Source organism: Alosa sapidissima, chromosome 4 (assembly GCF_018492685.1).
Source record: "Alosa sapidissima isolate fAloSap1 chromosome 4, fAloSap1.pri, whole genome shotgun sequence".
Taxonomy (NCBI): domain Eukaryota; kingdom Metazoa; phylum Chordata; class Actinopteri; order Clupeiformes; family Clupeidae; genus Alosa; species Alosa sapidissima.
In genome coordinates, this window is record NC_055960.1 from 13,919,048 (window position 1) to 13,937,118 (window position 18,071).

The 18,071-nt window shown below is 43.4% G+C and overlaps 1 protein-coding gene across 3 annotated transcripts in view; it reads left to right on the forward strand.

Moving 5' to 3' along the window:
• Positions 1-20: 20 nt before the first annotated feature.
• The window catches only part of dnah1 (dynein, axonemal, heavy chain 1), a 52,729-nt gene continuing 34,678 nt past the window's right edge, over positions 21-18,071 (forward strand). The window contains exons 1-28 of one of the 3 annotated variants that reach the window (XM_042089216.1): positions 21-152; positions 417-700; positions 861-933; positions 1,115-1,289; positions 1,641-1,797; positions 2,069-2,201; positions 2,440-2,598; positions 2,890-3,145; positions 3,405-3,562; positions 3,838-4,049; positions 4,476-4,774; positions 8,073-8,223; positions 8,778-8,971; positions 9,363-9,588; positions 9,852-9,971; positions 10,674-10,756; positions 10,890-11,031; positions 11,306-11,461; positions 11,767-11,965; positions 12,474-12,727; positions 13,004-13,216; positions 13,705-13,869; positions 14,066-14,187; positions 14,375-14,480; positions 14,582-14,761; positions 15,102-15,242; positions 17,479-17,642; positions 17,936-18,049. In XM_042089216.1, coding sequence (XP_041945150.1) covers positions 488-700; positions 861-933; positions 1,115-1,289; positions 1,641-1,797; positions 2,069-2,201; positions 2,440-2,598; positions 2,890-3,145; positions 3,405-3,562; positions 3,838-4,049; positions 4,476-4,774; positions 8,073-8,223; positions 8,778-8,971; positions 9,363-9,588; positions 9,852-9,971; positions 10,674-10,756; positions 10,890-11,031; positions 11,306-11,461; positions 11,767-11,965; positions 12,474-12,727; positions 13,004-13,216; positions 13,705-13,869; positions 14,066-14,187; positions 14,375-14,480; positions 14,582-14,761; positions 15,102-15,242; positions 17,479-17,642; positions 17,936-18,049 — 4,565 coding nt within the window. In that variant the 5' untranslated portion in view covers positions 21-152; positions 417-487. Of the gene's footprint in view, positions 153-309; positions 701-860; positions 934-1,114; positions 1,290-1,640; positions 1,798-2,068; positions 2,202-2,439; positions 2,599-2,889; positions 3,146-3,404; positions 3,563-3,837; positions 4,050-4,475; positions 4,775-8,072; positions 8,224-8,777; positions 8,972-9,362; positions 9,589-9,851; positions 9,972-10,673; positions 10,757-10,889; positions 11,032-11,305; positions 11,462-11,766; positions 11,966-12,473; positions 12,728-13,003; positions 13,217-13,704; positions 13,870-14,065; positions 14,188-14,374; positions 14,481-14,581; positions 14,762-15,101; positions 15,243-17,478; positions 17,643-17,935; positions 18,050-18,071 lie in introns of all 3 variants that reach the window. The other 2 variants (XM_042089218.1, XM_042089217.1) reach the window with 2 other exon arrangements.

An 18,071-nucleotide genomic window follows, 5' to 3' on the forward strand; every position in this document is an offset into this window, starting at 1 on the left:
CAGCGCTTGAAAATCTTGTTAAACAGTGTCCTAACAACCGTTGCTATGTCTTCAGTTTACATAGTAACAGATTTCAGGAAGACAGGAAGAAGTTGAGAAGTCAATTCAGTTTTAATGAAAATTTGAAAGCTGCCCATCCCAACTAATTAGAGGTATAATATTTGTACATTTTTTGGTGCTACATTTAGCTAATTTTACGAACTATTTATCATTATTCTTTCAAGCGACCAACGCGCCTCTGTAACGTTAATTAACATTAGCTGATATCTGCAACAGGTTAGCAACCTTGTCATAACTTGTTTTTTGCAGCTTTGAAAACAACCCTGACTTGTCTTATATCCTACCGTAACACTATTAGGGACAGCCTGGCTTTCAATATTGCAAAAGATCTGTTATTCTCCCAACGTTAACGCTAGGTCAACGAAACGACATATGATCTTTCTTATGAAAGTTCTATCACAAGTCTTCGTTGGACGACTATGTGAGAATGGATTCAAGACTGGAGAAACAAAGCCATCTTCATGGGTTTGGAGTATCTCTGCCCCACCTTTCCAGTAAATCTTCAGAGTACAAACATGCCCCATCTCAATCACAGAGGGGCAGACTTCCACCGGTCAGAAAGTACCCTTTAATTGAGCAAAAGGGTTTCTACTCTGAACTCATCACTACATCTGCCAAGCCTCGAGTTCAGGTAGCTATAGTAAGGCAAATGAGCGCAATTTCCTATTTTAATCATACCTATTTGTTTAGCCATGCACAATGGAAATTACATTGACATTACGTTTATTCACATTGATAATAAAGTTTCATGTTCTCTACTTCAACCTCTTACTAGCACTTGTAATTACTTTTTCCTGCAGTCTTATACCCAGGGGCCACAGACTCAGCAGAGTTTACTGTGCCAAGCAGGATATGAATCAAACACCCCAAACGGTAATCTTAAGTCCAAGTTTCTTACTTGCACTGGGTCTGCATTAACTTTTCTGATTTATTCAATATGCAGAGGAATCGTGGAGGTCTGTGTATGTTTGATCTGCTTCAGTGCTCTGTATTTCCATTCAAGTAGTCTGTGCACATTGTTTCAACATCCGCGGGGAATTGCTTTGTTCCTCAGTCGCGACTTTCTGCACCCCTCCGGAGCTGCACAGCATTGTGGAGAAAGAGAAGCATGGCCCCACCACTCAGCAGTTGCAGCAGACAGACTTCTCCTCCCAAGGCTACACTGCCAAAGTGCAGCTGCCCTACCAGTGCCAACGTGGACAACTGCCTCGCAAGATAGAGATCGAAAGGTGAGGTTGAGGGGTTGGGTTTATGAGTCATTATGAAATGAATACACTTGGTACAAATTAGAGATTATGGGCCTAATTTTCCCTGTCTGTTGTGTGTGTGTAAGTTACACATGATCTTGCCCCAAACCACAGCTTCCCTGTACCCTTTCTCCAGATCACCTTGATCATGCAGTCATTCTGTTAGAGTCGCCAAACCGTCACATTTTCAATTTATCATTCTAATCTCCTCCAGAAAGTCATTCTTCACCAATTCGGCAGCTGTAACACACCTAGACATCATCCTTTATCATCATTTATCTACTTATTTTCCTTCATTTATTTATTTAATGAGATGGCTATGTCTATTTCCAGACGGAGGCGAGAGTATGTTAACATGGACATTTCTGAGCTGTTGGCAGAAAAGGGCATTAACTCCAACCTCTTAATCCCAAGACACCGAAGCAATGTGGAGAGCCCAGCCAAACCAAATAGCCCTGCTCTCTCTGTGTCAAACTACCTGCCCCTGGAGGTACATGAAATGGATAAGACTGCAACTATGTTTTGTATGTTTAACAGTAGGTCTGCCATAAGCCACAGCTCAGGAGTTTTATGAAGTTTCATAACTGTATTAAGGAGATGGCTTTATCTATGTTGGTAATCATCGTGGCACTTAATATTTAATGTGTGCGGTTAAACCCCATTGTCAGAAATTATATATCCAGTCACAGTTTTTTTTCTTTCTAAAGAGAACTGTTTGAAACTGTGCTTGTGATTGCATGCACGATTGGTCCACTCCCCAGATATTTGACAACGAAGAGTTCGACTGCCGCACCCCTCAGGATTGGTTAGCCTTAGGCACCGAACCAGGGTCCACTGAGAGAAAGCCAGTTCCTGCGAAAGCCTTGCTGCCCAACTATGACAAGATTCCAAATGGCAAGTTTGCTTTTAAAACTTGGAACCATGGAGCATGCAGTCAATCCTCTTCCCAAGGATGTTTTGCATGCTTGGTCATAGTGTAATTGCAAATACATATCTAAAAATGATGACAGACTAATTCCTCTCTCTCCCTCTGTCACGCTCTCAATGTCTTTCCAATCTCCTTATGTCTTTATCTTCTCATCTTTTTTCAGTGTAATTGCTTACCCCCTTTTTGGATTTATTTCTGTTGCAGACTTAAGAAGTCCATCTGTGACATACTCCTGGCATTCTGTTGGAGTTTTAGACTACTATATGGAGAAAAAGCTCTACTTGGTTCATAAGGTGGACCGTAATGGCAGAATGAGGGACAGCAAAGGGAAGCCAATTCTAAAGTCAAGAGAGAGAGCAAAAGGTAAGGCCAAAACCCTGCCTCTTGCAATACAGCACTGTGCCATTTTATATTTTTCAGGCCCTTTTCAAATGACATTAAGGGAAGAAAATGATAATTTTGTAAAAATGCAGAACTACCCACACTACATTACATGGCTATGGCAAAGCATTTAACAGCAAAGAGTGGAATATTGTTTGACAGTGCCCTAGCAAACGTTGACCATGTCTTGATTTTACGTCTATATAGCTGTCACTGTTTCATCAACATGTTAATTTCCTCTTCCCTTTTGCCACTGATGTCACTCCACCACAGACGGCTCTCCCCCAGTCCTTCTGGGTCAGTACTGGGTCCCCAGGATCCAGGTGCAATTCAGTGCTGAGGACCCACGCGTGTTCGCGCAGAGGGTGCTGTTCGCCCAGCGCTGGAGGGAGAACACAGAGGGCCTGCTGTTCTATCACCTGGCAGTGGACAGCATGCCTGTTTGGGAGGGCATGCCCTGTCTTGGTCAGGACAGCCTCAACCGCATCAAGAAACACGCACTTTCCACGCCAGGCCTCCAGCTGAAGTTGTGAGTTAGCCCCTGTTTATTCCAATTAACTGATATATTAGTGTATTAATATAATAATTATAATTATATATAATGAATTATGTATTGAAGCTTGGCATCAGAGCCTTTATACCTGTGTATAGTTATAAAATGCATGTTTATATTTGAATTTGTAATATTCTGTATTGTTGTATAGATATTGTTTGATTTATGGCCTATATGTATGTATGGCACCTAATAAATGTTAATATATTCAAGCACTGTGCTTTGGACACTGCAGGCTGCAGAAATGTGTGGTCCAGATGGAGAGTGAGATTAATCTGGCATATGATCGCACCATGAACCGGATGGTTTTTGACAAAGTGGTGAAAGAGGACCCAGAGAAGTTCTCCCATATCACCGTTCCGCACAGAGAGCCGGAGACCGTGCCAGAGAGAGGTGGGTCAACGAGGGGGAAGGAATGTTGAAGATAGATAGAGGGGAAGATAGCAAGGGATTTAAGTTGATCCAGCTCTCAGAAGGTGGGCCAGTGAAAGTAGTGTGTGTGTGTGTGTGTGTGTGTGTGTGTGTGTTTATGTGTGTGTGAGTGCGCATGTGTGTGTGTGTGCGCGCGCACGTGCGCGTGTGTGCGCGCATGGGTGCGTGAGTTTTAATTGGATTGACCTGTCTTGGAGGGTACTATATCATCTTGTGCCTCTCTGTGGGATCTGTAGGGTTTGTGTCTATCCCTGCGTACCCTTTTCAGAAGAACCGGGCAGCATTCACCTTCAACACGCTCTTGACCAAGCCTGAGGTGATCTCAGCCCTGTCTAAAGTGCACGCCGAGTGCAACAGGGTGGCCTCCATGAGCCTGTTTCACCTGACCTTCACCAAGGTCCTGCGGCTCGAGGAGTTTGAGCTGGCTCAGTCACAGACGCACGCACAGGTACCCTACATGGCTGTTCACACGGTGCTCACATAGCATCGGTGTCTTTACACACACCATGTATACCACGATGCAGTGCACCTAAACATTTATGCTGGACTGTTATATATTATATTATTACTGTTATAAAAGCAAAGCAAAACATAAAGCTTATCCTTTGAAATACTAAAACGTGCATTGTTTACACATGAACATACCATTTTACTTTACATTTAACAAAATCATTGATTGAACACAAATAGCAAGATTTTCCTAACATTTCCATGTCATTGTATGTCATCAGGACTGATTTTGCCCATTAATTGGATGGCTGCAGCACCAGACTTTAGCTGCCGTTCATAATGTTCTGTGTAATATTTGCTCACAAAATCCAATTTGTATGTGGCGTTATTTTTCTCGCGATGTGGCCCGTCGTGACGTGTGCAGGTTCAGCTGTTCCTGCGCGACTCGTGGGTGACGACCCTGTGCAACAGCATCCGCTCTAGCCTGAGGGACGTGGCGGCCGGCTGGTTCTGTCTGAAGGAGTCTCGCTGGGAGGTCTACTGCATGTCCAAGATGTGCTGCCTCATGTCACAGGTGCGCTACGGCCTGCAGGACTCGCTGCGCTTCCTGGTGCAGCACTCGCTGGCCAGCCTCTCCCAGTTCCTGCTGGACACCTGCCAGAATGTGCTGCACTGCCCGCAGGACATGGTCTGGGTTGGAGACCTCATCCACAGCCCCTACAAGTGAGACCCAAATTCTGCCCTTTCTGTGTTACATTTTGTGTAAAGGTCCAAATGTATTGTATTGTATTGTATTGTATTGTATCTTTATTCACTGTTTGTGTAGGTACGTTTGGCTTCTTATCACTGTGACACACTCTGACCCTCTCTACTGTAAATTGGTGTTCTACCAGTGCTCATCATGATGACCAGTTCCAGCACCACAGCGTTATACTTTGTCATAATTGCGTTTTTATTTATTTATTTATTAATTTTTCCACCCATTTTGGAAACTTGGCTGATAAGGAATAGCGGTTTTGGCTCCCGGGGGCTACACACACACACTGCACTGGCCCTCTCGAAAACTCGGGCAACCAAAAGCAGTTTTCGTGGAATAGCGCGTCAACCATTGCACCCAAGATTGCGTCATAGTTTTGAGTTTTCAGTTTTTTTCTACAGGTATAAAAAGAAAGACCAATTAATAAGTTTAACAAATTAATGACTGTTAGTATACATTTAGGTGTCACCAAAGAATACTTTGTCTGTTGTTTGCAGACTTGTTTTAATGATATAGTGTATAAGATAGAGCGATATAAGTTTGTGATCTTGTAGATAATATGGCAATGACTGTACGCATATAACACATATATGTTTGTACAAAATGTTAACATTTTTTGAAGTTGACATGTATACATGAGGAACAATTTGAGTTTCAACAATCATTGAGCAACCAAGGGTAGAGCATGTAAGAGTTGCGGTTTACAATGAGTTGCAGGAGTAGGAGATGGAAACAAGTTCATTTTCTATTATTTTTTATATTCTATAAATTATAAATGTATTTTCTTTGAATAGTACATGCAGCACTGTGCGGTGGTCATATTATATCCTGCTATGTACTGTACCTGTTTTCTTTTAGGTGTAGTGCAGGGCCGTAGTCACCATAGACATTGAGGGGGACGTGTCCCCCCCCAATATTCAAATATGACCAAAATGTCCCCCCCCCCAATATACGGACATAGCAAAATAAATAAAGAAAAAAGCGTACAGGAAGGCCTACAGGAAACCAACACGCACCGCCATCTGAAATGTAATCCAACGTAAATAACGCACAAATTAGTGACCTAGTGATGGTTCCAGAGTAGCCTACACCCCTGAGTGGTTTGTCCTGCTGGTTTTCTGTTTTTCGTTAGTGGCATGCGCTATCAAAAGCTTCCATTTACTGCACCCTACTGCGGTGAAGTAGGGCTGTCAACAATATCGCAAAAGCTACCGGTACAATTTTCACAAAACTTGTTGGAAAGGTGTAGCATAGGCTAAGGAAATCCCATACATTTTAGGAGCTGATCAGACTCAATAGGAACTTTGAAACATTTCCACGTTTTATTTTAAATGATGAATTTGTGCAAGCCTGTGTCATTCATTTCTTTCACATGTCTTTCAACATAAATAGGCTAATGCATTCATATGCTAGTAGTAATGCCAGAAATTGCCGTTTATAGGCCTCTTAGAAATGGTTGTTGCATCTTGCATATGTTAAAATTGTGTGAATAGCCGCCAGCATAATAAAATCTAAATTAAAAGACAAAATCTTATTAGGCCAAACCTATGAGTCTAAGCCTTAGTTAAAAAAAATCTTCAGGTGTAAGTAATAAGTCAAAGAACCACATTCTGTGTAATATAGAGGTTAACAAAGATACTCTAGTTTGTAATTTAAAGTATACATTTTGAAGACAAATGGAGTCATACTACAGGTCCAGGGATGGATTACTGAATGGGCTTACTGGGCCCAAGAGCTCAGGGGGCCCTGAAGCCCAAGCCTCTGTCTGAAGTTGGTTCTTCTCCACCCTTCTCTTTTCACAAAACTCCCCAGAAGTCATCATTTAAAGGGTCATTTAAAAAAAAAAATCTTCCATGGGAGAATGCCTCAGGACCCCTCTATCTGGAGGAGGGGGGCCCAGGGGTTCATTATCTGTGCCCAGGGGTTCATAATCCATCCATGCCATGCCTATGTCCGTCAAAAGTTTGGAATACCCTAATTGACTGACTTAACTAACGACTTGTTTGTGATTTTTAATAATATTTTTTGCATGGTAGGAAATTTATTGAAATTCTGTTTGGGGGTCCCTCAGACCCCACCACAGATTTGGTCCCCCCCAATGTTGACATCATGACTGCGGCCTTGGTGTATTGAGTTTTGGATGATGAAAGGTATTGTCAGTTTACATAAGTGAACTAGCTTTAATTGACAGTCACAGTAACAGTACTTGAAAAATGTTACAGAGTACTTTGGCCTGGAAAAAATAGCTGGAGCTGAACATAGTTAGCGTTCCATGTTGTAATTGTCATCTGGTCTTTGTCAACTCATGTAGCCACTAGTTTACCACAGAAACATTTGCACCCTAAGGGCTGACAGTGTTATGAGAAACTTGCCAAATAAACAATATTGACAGTGATGGAGAAATGGATGTCAAATTAATCACATACCAATTTCTCTATTGAAATTCAGGATATTTGTAGCATGTTGTGTAGTGAATATAACTGAATGCTGCACAAGGAAAAAGAAAGCACTTCTTCCCACATAGGGAGGGCTATTTCCAGCATTAATCTCTCTGGTTATGATAAACACGGTCTGTTTGATGGTTCAAGGTATCATTACATTGGGTCCCCTTAAGCCTTGCTTTGACTGCTTTACACTGGAATGTTTTGGAACATACTCAAGGTTAGAGAACAGGTCACAGAAATGTTTGTAGAGTGATTTTCCATAAATAGCATGTGTACCCATTGTATCTTTTTGCCTTGTGGCATTTTATCAGACAACATTGCTCAAAATAACCTGGATGCAGACAGCAAGCAGACAGCATGCTTTAACAAAATAGCGTTCTGATGCCTGGATCCACAAATAATGAACACATGGTGAATTTTATCTACTGTTCCTCTGTCAGACTGCATGTTTTTTCCAGCTTACATTATCCAATTGTGAGCGTGAACAGTCTTGGCAAAATGTACATCATTGCATGCATGTTTATGGTTAGAACCTCCGTCACATCCCTGCCTGGTGTAATAAACATCAATTCATGTATTGATCTGCATAGTATTGATTTAATTTGCCTATTTGATTTGTAACAATCAGGTTAGAACATTTGGTCTGAGTTTTCTTCATCAAAAGAGGATGTTTACTTAGTTACGGTCTATGTCTTCACATAGAAAAATAGTCTGTTTGTCATTGTGATATGTCAGTGAAATTAACACAGTTCTGCTCTATTGTAGCTCTTATTTGATGTTTTATTTGATGTTTTATGTGATTTTTTATTTTCTCTTGCAGGCCCAAAAAGAGCCCTCTGTTTCTGGTGGACCTCATTCTTGACCAGACAGGGGCTCACTACAGCACACCACTGGAGAACTTTGAGAGTTCCATAATGAACCTCTTTGACAAGGGCATTCTCTCTACACACAATGTCCCTCAGTTAGACAAGGTGAGATACTGATATAGGCTCAGAGCCGCAAGTGGCCTTACATAGCAATTTACTTAAGGATATCACCATATATTGTGTTTCTTTTCCTTTAACAGGGGCAGCCGTGGCCTACTGGTTAGCACTTCGGACTTGTAAGCAGAGGGTTGCCGGTTCGAACCCCGACCAGTAGGCACGGCTGAAGTGCCCTTGAGTAAGGCACCTAACCCCTCACTGCTCCCCGAGCGCCGCTGTTGTTGCAGGCAGCTCACTGTGCCGGGATTAGTGTGTGCTTCACCTCACTGTGTGTTCACTGTCTGCTGAGTGTGTTTCACTAATTCACGGATTGGGATAAATGCAGAGACCAAATTTCCCTCACGGGATCAAAAGAGTATATATACTTATACTTACTTAAAGGATTCTTAATGAGCATTACTTCTCTTTATGCTCATTAAGAATCCTTTACGTCTACTTATAATTTAAATACTTATAAACTTATAATTGTACTGTAAGTGTAATCATACTTGACAGAGAAGGTGATTTTTGCGACAATGGTGTTGATTTCCTGGTTCTGGCAGTTTGTGATGACGAGCATGTTCATCAGTGGCACGCCGCTACTGGAGTCGGTGGGGCTGCTGGAGCCGGCCGTGCAGGAGCTGCGAGAGCGGGTGAGGCATGCGCTGCGCCAGGCCACCATTCCGCTCCGAGCCTACGCCCGTGAGTACGAGTGCCACCTGGAGCTGCACAACTCCGACGTGGAGAGCTTCCTCCGGTACGGCACCCGCCATCTACCAGCCATGTCCACAAGAACACAGCTCCTCCTAACGCACTGACAAACTGACAAGCTCAAGAGTACACTATAGGCTGGTACATGGATTAAGCCTAGTCCCGGCCTAACAGAGAGCCTTCAATGGACATCTGGACTAGGCTTAATCCATGTACAGGAAACCAGCCTTATATGCGTTTTTTTTCTCAACTTGATTTGACCTTTCATGCTTCATGACTTTGCTCTTCACCATATAACATGAGTCTTTTCCTTTAAGATGCATCAATTGAGTAGTTAGTGCCATATACCTAGCTAGTTATTAATAAAAGTGGTTTATTGATTTGGGATAGCTCTACATCCTGTCACTGTGACTTCTTGCTGTGTTCCCTCCACCCAGGGCCCACAGCCAGCCAGAGCAGACTCCCCAGGAGGTGAAACGGGAGGTGGAGCTGCACCTGAAGGAGAAGGAGGTGTTGGACCAATCATTGCCAGCCTCCATCATCATCGGGCCCTTCCTGGTCAGTGTGGAGATGGTTCGTCAGAACCTGTCCAAGAAGCGGCGTGCTCTGGCTAATGCTGTCCTGGACAGGCTGGCACTGAAACTAGGCAAGCAACTGGAAGATGTGAGTAATACTGGTTTCTGTAAACAGCAATTGTTGCTGTGTGTGTGTGTGTGTGTGTGTGTGTGTGTGTGTGTGTCTGTGTCTGTGTGTTTGCGTGTTTTGCCAGTCTATTTTGTGCCAGTCTTTCTTGATTTTAATTACTTATAAATTTGAACTATTGTGTGTGGGTGTGTGGCTGATGTGGTTGTGTGATATTGCACATATTGTTTGTGTTTGATTGCACATATCTATGGTGTGTGTGTGTGTGTGTTTGTGCACGCTAGGCCTGTGAGGTATGCAAGGCCATCAGCAGAAAGCTCTATGAGAAACCCAACAGTGTAGAGGATCTGACGGAGCAGAGAGAATGGATGAAGCAGATCCCTGAGCAACTCAAAGCACACGAGGTACAACACAGCACTGAGTGACCCACAAGCCTCACACCACAGTTAGAAAATACAATACAGTACAAATGAGTTGTGTTTGGGTAAACTTTGCAAATGACGGCCAAATGATGGTGATGTTGAGGTGAGACTTTTTGTGTATTTCTGTGACACATGCATTACTAAAGGATTTGGGGTTGTCTCTGAAGGTCTTTCCCAAGAGCTTTCAGGGAGTTAAGTCTCTTAAAAAATGGGGTGATTTTCTATCAGATGAGAATGACAAGGGGCCCTAATTTAATGGTTGGCAAAGTGCAAAATCTATGTCAACAAACAAAACCTATCAACAAACAAAATCTGTCACAAACAAAACCTATCAACAAACAATGTTGTCTTGCTTGATGTGGATGCGCTGAGCTGACTCATCAGTGGGTAAGGTCTTGCCCATGGTGTTAAATTAGCAAATTCATTTTGCCTAGTTACTTATTTAGCCTTAGTTAAAATGAAGACTTTGTGTTTTGCCCATCATTCAAACTAGTACCCAAGGTGTGCCTTATCAGGATATTTATAGGTTGCATGATTGGACTCTTTTGCATCTCTGTTGAATGTATTTTATGTTTGCATGGACCTAATACATTTCAAACCAACCTGTTGAAGCATTTCAAACCAATCTGACTCTTTTCCGTATTGGAGGTATTGCAGAAAATATTCCTTTTGTGTCACCTGTAGGAGGTGTTATCCAAAGCCATGTCTGACTATGAGCTGATTGACGAGTTCTTCTACAGCCTGTCCAATGAGGATTTCAATGCTAAGTAAGTCACTCTAATTACCATATCTATATATGGCATGACTTTAGACTGAAATGGCTTTGAGAGAGAGCTTCAAAGTGGGCTTGTGGAGGGTCGATGCTGATGAATTGAAGCTAAGAGCTGGTTGTTGTGTTAGGTGGACAGCCATGGCCTGGCCCCACAAGATTGAGAAACAGATGGAGGTGGTGGCCGCTCAGCACGTGGAGGATGAGGAGCGCTTCCACAAGATCCAGCTGGTCGACCAGAACAACTTCCAGGACCGACTGGACTCCCTGCAAGTTAGTCGCGCCTCTTAGCATCTACAGTAACCACTCAGAATTAAGGAGCTTGCACACTGCTCCAACAAACGGCCGGCCCACACTGACCCAACTGTTGGTGTTTGTTGGAGTTTGTTGCCGTTTGTTGGAACAGTATGCAAGCTCCTTTACATCCGCAAGGGCGTTCTTCCAGGAATCCACTGTCCGCCCATACTCCTCCCCCTGTGGCTCCACTCTGCCCTCTAGTGGCCGGTTTCCTCCAGGCGTGCTGACCTCTTGCTCCTGTCTGTTCCAGATGTTGGTGGCTGGATTTTCAGGCTACACGGACGTGACCCGGGCACATGAGGTGGCCAACGAGGTGCGTCGTGTCAGCAAACAGCTGAAGGAATCCCAGGCCATGGCATCGCTGTACAACAACCGCGAGCGACTCTTTAACATTCCCGTCACCAACGTAAGAGCCATGATGAGATGAACTCTCCAGTCTCAGTATGTGACTATATGGTTTAATGGTACAGTTCGACTACTCTGGTCTTCCTCAGGTACATCAAAGCAACCTGAGGAAGACCAGAGTAGTAGAAATGTTGCTCCATTAAATCCCCTTTAGGAGCAAAGCAGACAGTGTGCGGATATTTTTTCTTTTTCTTTTGCATTGTTCAGTATCCAGCTCCTGTTGTAATATATAGATGTGCATGCATTCTTATATGACGTATGTTATGGTTTCCAACATCATAATCATTCCCTCCTTTTGTGGCCCAGTATGACCGTCTGCAGAAGCTGACCAAGGACTTCCAGCCGTTCCGGGATCTCTGGTCCACCACCTCGGACTGGCTGCGTTGGCACGAAAGCTGGATGACCGACCCGCTCTCCATCATTGACCCAGAGCAGCTGGAGCGCAGCGTCAATGAAGCCTTTAAGACAATGCACAAATGTGTCAAGCAGTTCAAGGACATCCCTGGTGTGTACCATTAAAGCTCATGACACAGTGGAGGAGCTTGGTGTACTCCAAAGCCTTTTTTTTTTGCTTAAAAATGTTGTGTAGTTTGCCAAACTCCGGCTTCACAAAGTAAAAGTCCTACCATGCTTTGGTTCTGTGCACTAACCTGTGCACTTAGCATGCGTGTTTTCACTAATTAACTGCTCTACCTGTCTGAGGAGTTGTGCCAATTAGAATCAGTCGGTTTAGTGAATGGTTAGAGTAGATATATGGCAGGACTTTCACTTTCTGAAGCCGGACTTTTACACCTCTGGTAGTTTGTCACACATATCTGTTCACACACAGAAAAAGGTTAGTAATAATTTACAGATATGAAAAATGTGATTGAATAAAATCTTTAAAAAAAAAAAATGTGATTGAATAAGAAGGTCCCTAACAGTCTCTCATTTGCCCCCTTCATGGCACCATTCTTCTTCTCCCTCTCTGCCCATCCTCCAAATGCCCCCGGACCCCCCCACTCCTTCCACAGCCTGTCTGGACGTGGCGATGGAGATCCGCAGGAAGATCGAGGAGTTCACTCCGTTCATCCCACTGATTCAGGGCCTGCGTAACCCCGGCATGCGCAGCCGCCACTGGAAGGTGCTGTCCGAGAAAATCAAGATGAACGTCCAGCCCAAAGCCAACCTGACCTTCTCCCGCTGCCTGGAGATGGGCCTGCAGAACCACGTCAAGGACATCGCCTTGGTGGCAGAGGTGGCTGGGAAGGAGTACGCCATCGAACAAGTAAGGCCTCACTGTGTCAAAATTGATCTGAAACTGTCTACACAACCAATTGGCTTTGTAACTATATGACTGTGTGTGATTGAGCATTGGCTTTTATGACATTAAGTGGAAATGGTTGTTTCTTCACATTTTGTTGTTATTTTAATTTTAAATTATACATAGCACGTTTGACCATATGATTTACTTGTGCATATACCAAGATGCCCCAGGTGCTCAAGATGTAAACATTGTTTCTGTACTTTTATGTGATACTTTCTCCTGTGTTCTCACTCATAGGCTCTCGACAAAATGGAGAAGGAGTGGGCCACGGTGGCTTTTGATGTGTGTTCTTATAAGGAGACAGGCACCTATATCCTGAAGAGTCCCGATGAGGCCTCCCAGCTGCTGGATGACCACATCGTCATGACCCAGAGCATGTCCTTCTCGCCTTACAAGAAACCCTTTGCGGACCGCATCAGCACCTGGGAGAGCAAGCTGAGAATCACACAGGTACTGAATGCACATCCAAATGCTGTGAGCACACCTGTAGGTAGGTTTACTATGGCAGTGGAATTAATTGGGCTTGATAAAGATTCAGTCATTTGTGCATTCATTTATTTCACTATTCATCCACTAATCTGTCCAACTATCCATCTATCCATCATTCATTCATCCGTCTGTCTGTTCATCCATCCATCCTGTCATTCATCCACTCATAATTTCATCCATCTATCCATCCATCCATCTATTCATTCATTCATTCATCCATCCCTTCATCCATCCATCCATCCATCCTACCACCCATCTATTCATTAATTCATTCATTCATCCATCCATCTATTCATTCGATCATCCATTCATCCATCCATCCATCCATCCATCTATCCATTCATCCATTGATTCATTCATTTATTCATTCATCCATCCATCTATTTAATCATCCCTTCATTTGATCATTCATCCATCCATCCATCTTCTTTCTGGCTCCCTGTTGACAGGATGTGCTGGAGGAGTGGCTGACCTGCCAGCGCTCCTGGCTCTACCTGGAGCCCATCTTCAGCTCCGATGACATCAACCGCCAGCTGCCCGTGGAGGGCAAGAGGTACCAGACGATGGATCGCACCTGGAGGAAGGTGATGAAGATGGCAAACGACAAGCGCCAGGTGAGGTCAAAGGTTAGGCACTATGAGAGAAGTGAGCGAAGAAACTTTGAGAGAATGAGAGAAGAAACTTTTCTCTGTGTGTGTGCGCGTGTGCGTGTGCTTGCATGTGCGTGTGTGTGTGTTTGTGTGTGTGTGTGTGTGTGTGTGTGTGTGTGTGTGTGTGTGTGTGTGTGTGTGTGTGTGCATACGTGTTTAGGTGATTGAGGTGTGCCCGGACACTCGATTGTTGGACAGCCTGAGAGACTGCAACAAGCTGTTGGAAATGGTACAGAAAGGCCTGAGCGAGTATCTGGAGACCAAGCGTGGATCCTTCCCAAGGTAAATTAGCCCCAGTAGGCAGCCAGGAGATGACGGCTAACTCTCAAACACATATGTTTAGCACATTTTGTTCATGAATCAGGCCATATTTACACAGGGAATGCCTTCTTTTTGGTCTAGGTTGAAGGTTTTAGAAAAAGAAAAAAAACTTTGTGTTTGTGTTTGTTTGTGTATTTTCTGTTTTCAGATTCTACTTCCTGTCTGATGATGAGCTCCTGGAGATTCTGTCCCAGACCAGAGACCCAACCGCTGTGCAGCCCCATCTGCGTAAATGCTTTGAGAACATCGCACGGGTACGCCTCCACTCTCTCTAATGCAATTAATCTTCCTCTCGCTACACTATCTGAGTAGCCTGACTGGTCATACCCCCCCCCCCCCCCCCTTGCGCCCACAGCTGAAGTTCCAGTCGGACCTGCTGATCACTCACATGTATTCAGGGGAGGGTGAAGAGGTCAAGCTGGTGAACCCCGTGCAGCCATCTGGGAATGTGGAGGACTGGCTGAGGGATGTGGAGAGGTCCATGAAGGCCAGTTTGAGGGAGAACATCCACCGCTCGCTACTTGCATACCCAGGGGTCTGACTGCAAAATATATAAATTACTGCATATGTACACTACCGGTCAAAAGTTTGGGGTCACTTAGAAATTTCCATTCCACTCTATTATAGACAGAATACCAGCTCAAATCAGTTGCATTGTTTTTTTTTAATCAGGGCAGCAGTTTTCAGATTACATTATGTCCTTACATGATTGCAAAAGGGTTCTTGACTGCTGTAGAAAGAAATGGCAGATCTTTAAGTGACCCCAAACTTTTGACGGTAGTGTATACTGTATATATAAACATGTTTGCTGGTCATAGCAGGGATAGATATTGCATTTGTCATTCAAATAATGTCCCTGTCTCTGTCCTTCCTAGCAACCCCGTACTGAGTGGGTTCTGTCATGGCCGGGCCAGGTGGTCATTGCGGGCTGTCAGACCTTCTGGACCACAGAAGTGTCTGAGGCCCTAGAGCAGGGTGATCTGGCCAGCCGCCTCTACCCCCAGCTGCAGGCACAGGTATGTCATGCTATGGAAGTCACCTCGCAAACAGTTGGGCCTTCGGCCACCACTCTAAAACAGCATGCACTGCATGTTTGTGTATGTGTGTGTGTTTGTGTGCATGTGTATGTTGTGTTTCGTTTTGTCATTTTGTGTACAAAACATGGAGTATGTTGGTGAGGGTATTTGAACTGTTATTGGGTCCTCAAATGAGTGCACCAGTTGAAGGAACAATGCCTTTTTGTTTGTGTTGAACCAAGCATACTGAACCTCTCAATGAATCATTCACTTGAGACAGACAGTGGTTTGGGTGCTGGAATTACAAAGAACTTTTACTGGTTAAAGATTTACATTGGTGTCAGGGGCATGTTGTAGTTGTTGTCATGTTTCAGTGTTATTTTACTGGTCCAGTTCAACTAGTATCTTGGAATTTAACATACAACCCAAAACAGAAAAAGTTGGGACATTGTGTAAAATGCAAATAAAAACAGAATGTCACAATATACAAGTCTCATAAACCCATATTTAGCAGCAAAAAGGACATAGACAACATATGAAATGTTGAACATGAAATGTTGGACTCTTTCATGGAAAGCATATGTTAATTTTGAATTTGATGCCAGCAACATGTTTCAAAAAAAGTTGGGACGGGAGCATGTTTACCACCTTACTGCTTCACCTTAGCCTGGGTGTTCCCATGCTGCCTTGCGCGCGATTTGATTCACGCTGCTAAGGCAGCCTGGAGACCATGAAGCAAATTTTCGCCTGAGATAGGGAACCAATCACAGAACAGGTGGGAAAGCAAGACGATGATGAGCTATGCACAGACGCATTTGATAGACATCCGTGGCACCCAATAAACGGATCTGGGCATTTTTTTCAAATACGAGAAAATGAACGTTTGGTTCCCAGACCACGTCTCATTGAGAAGTGGTGGCGCTAGCCAGGCTAGCTTCACCTCTTCATTTAACACAATTCTGTAAATGTTTAGGAACTGAGGAGACCATTTGCTACAGTTTTGAGAATGAAATGTTGTCAGTTGCAATTTCAGTTGCTCAACAGTATAGGTATCCTTAGTCATGCTTTTCATTCCATTATGCACCTAATTTGACAAATCTGGACTGCAGACAGGCCATCTTAGCACCTGGACTCTTCCTCTATGGAGAAATACTATTTACCTGGATGGCAGTATATGTTGCTCAAAACCTGTATACATTATTCAGAATTGATTGTGCTTTGCCAAATGTGCAAGACGCTCATGCTGTAGGCACTAATGCTCCTCCACACCTTCATAGATGTTGGGTTTCGAACTGAGCGCTAAAACAAGTAGGACAGGTTGAATACTTGGATAGGCCCTCTCCTCTTTAGCCCAGATGAGTCCATGATTTCCAAAAAGAATGGCAAACTTTGATTGGTCTAACCACAGGACCTTTTTCCACGTTACCTCAGTCCATTTTAAACAAGCTCAGGCCCAGATAAGAGGGTGGTCTTTTTTGTATCATGTCTCAATACAATTTTTGCTGTTACAATTTTGGCTGCAGTTTTTGAATTGAGTATCAAACTGGGCACATAGACAATGGTTATCAGAGGTTTTCCTGAGCCCATACAATGGCAGGTCTGGAAACAGGTCTGGATGCAGTGCCATCTGAGGTCCAAAAGACCACGGCCATCCAATTTGTTTTTCAGCTATTTCCCTTATTTGCAAAGATTTCTCTGGATTCTCTGAATGTTTTAATAATATTATGTCCTGTAGATGATGAACTCCTTAAAAAATTCATATTTCATGTGAAGAAGCATTAAAATTACATTGTTTCATCATTTGTGCACACAGGTTTACACAGAGGGATGAATACCCCTACATCTTTACTTCTAAGAGACCCTGCCTCTCTGGGCTGCTCTTTTTCATACCCAATTGTGTTGCCAGTTACCCTAGTTAGTTGTGAAACATTCTTCCTTTTGTTTTGAAACATTCTTCATTTTATTTTCCATGAAATAGACAAATTTGTCATTTTCAATATTGCATATGTTGTCTGTGTCTTTTTTGCAACCAAATATGAGTTTAAGAGATTTGCAGATTATTACATTCTGTTTTTATTCACATTTTAAACAACGTCCCAACTTTTTCTGTTTTGGGGTTGTAATTTCAAATCAGGTTTCAAATTAAAAAATGATAACTGGATGCATATTGATGCGTAGAAGTGTGTGTGTGTGTGTGTGTGTGTGTGTGTGTGTGTGTGTGTGTGTGTGTGTGTAGCTGGGAGACCTGGTGCAGCTGGTGAGAGGTGGTCTGTCTAAGATGCAGAGGTCAGTCCTGTCCGCACTCATCGTCATTGAGGTCCATGCTAAAGATGTGGCTGCCAAGCTGGTGGAGGAGAATGTGTCCAGTGTAAACGATTTTGAGTGGATCAGCCAGCTCAGGTGTGAGGAGTAATCCAGCCGCTGCCATAGTGCATCAGTGCACTTCCAACACGTCCAAAATTCAGTCAAGAATAAAAATGACAGAATTCTGTATTCATCAAACATACACAAAAACATACACATAACTTTTTTATATACATTGTGATACAATGTGATATTAAAAATAATGTCTTATAGTCTATGATATCTTTGTAATTGTTTTTTAGACAAGTTTATTATCTTCTATTTATACCTTCTATTTATATCCTTTATTAAATGTCAGTATTGCTGAGTGGTGTTGTGTGCTTGGGTAGGTATTACTGGGCCAGAGGTGACCTGTACATCAGAGCAGTGAATGCGGAGTTCCTGTACGGTTACGAGTATCTGGGCAATTCAGGACGCCTGGTCATCACTCCTCTGACAGACAGGTACCGCCGAGGCCTGTTTTAA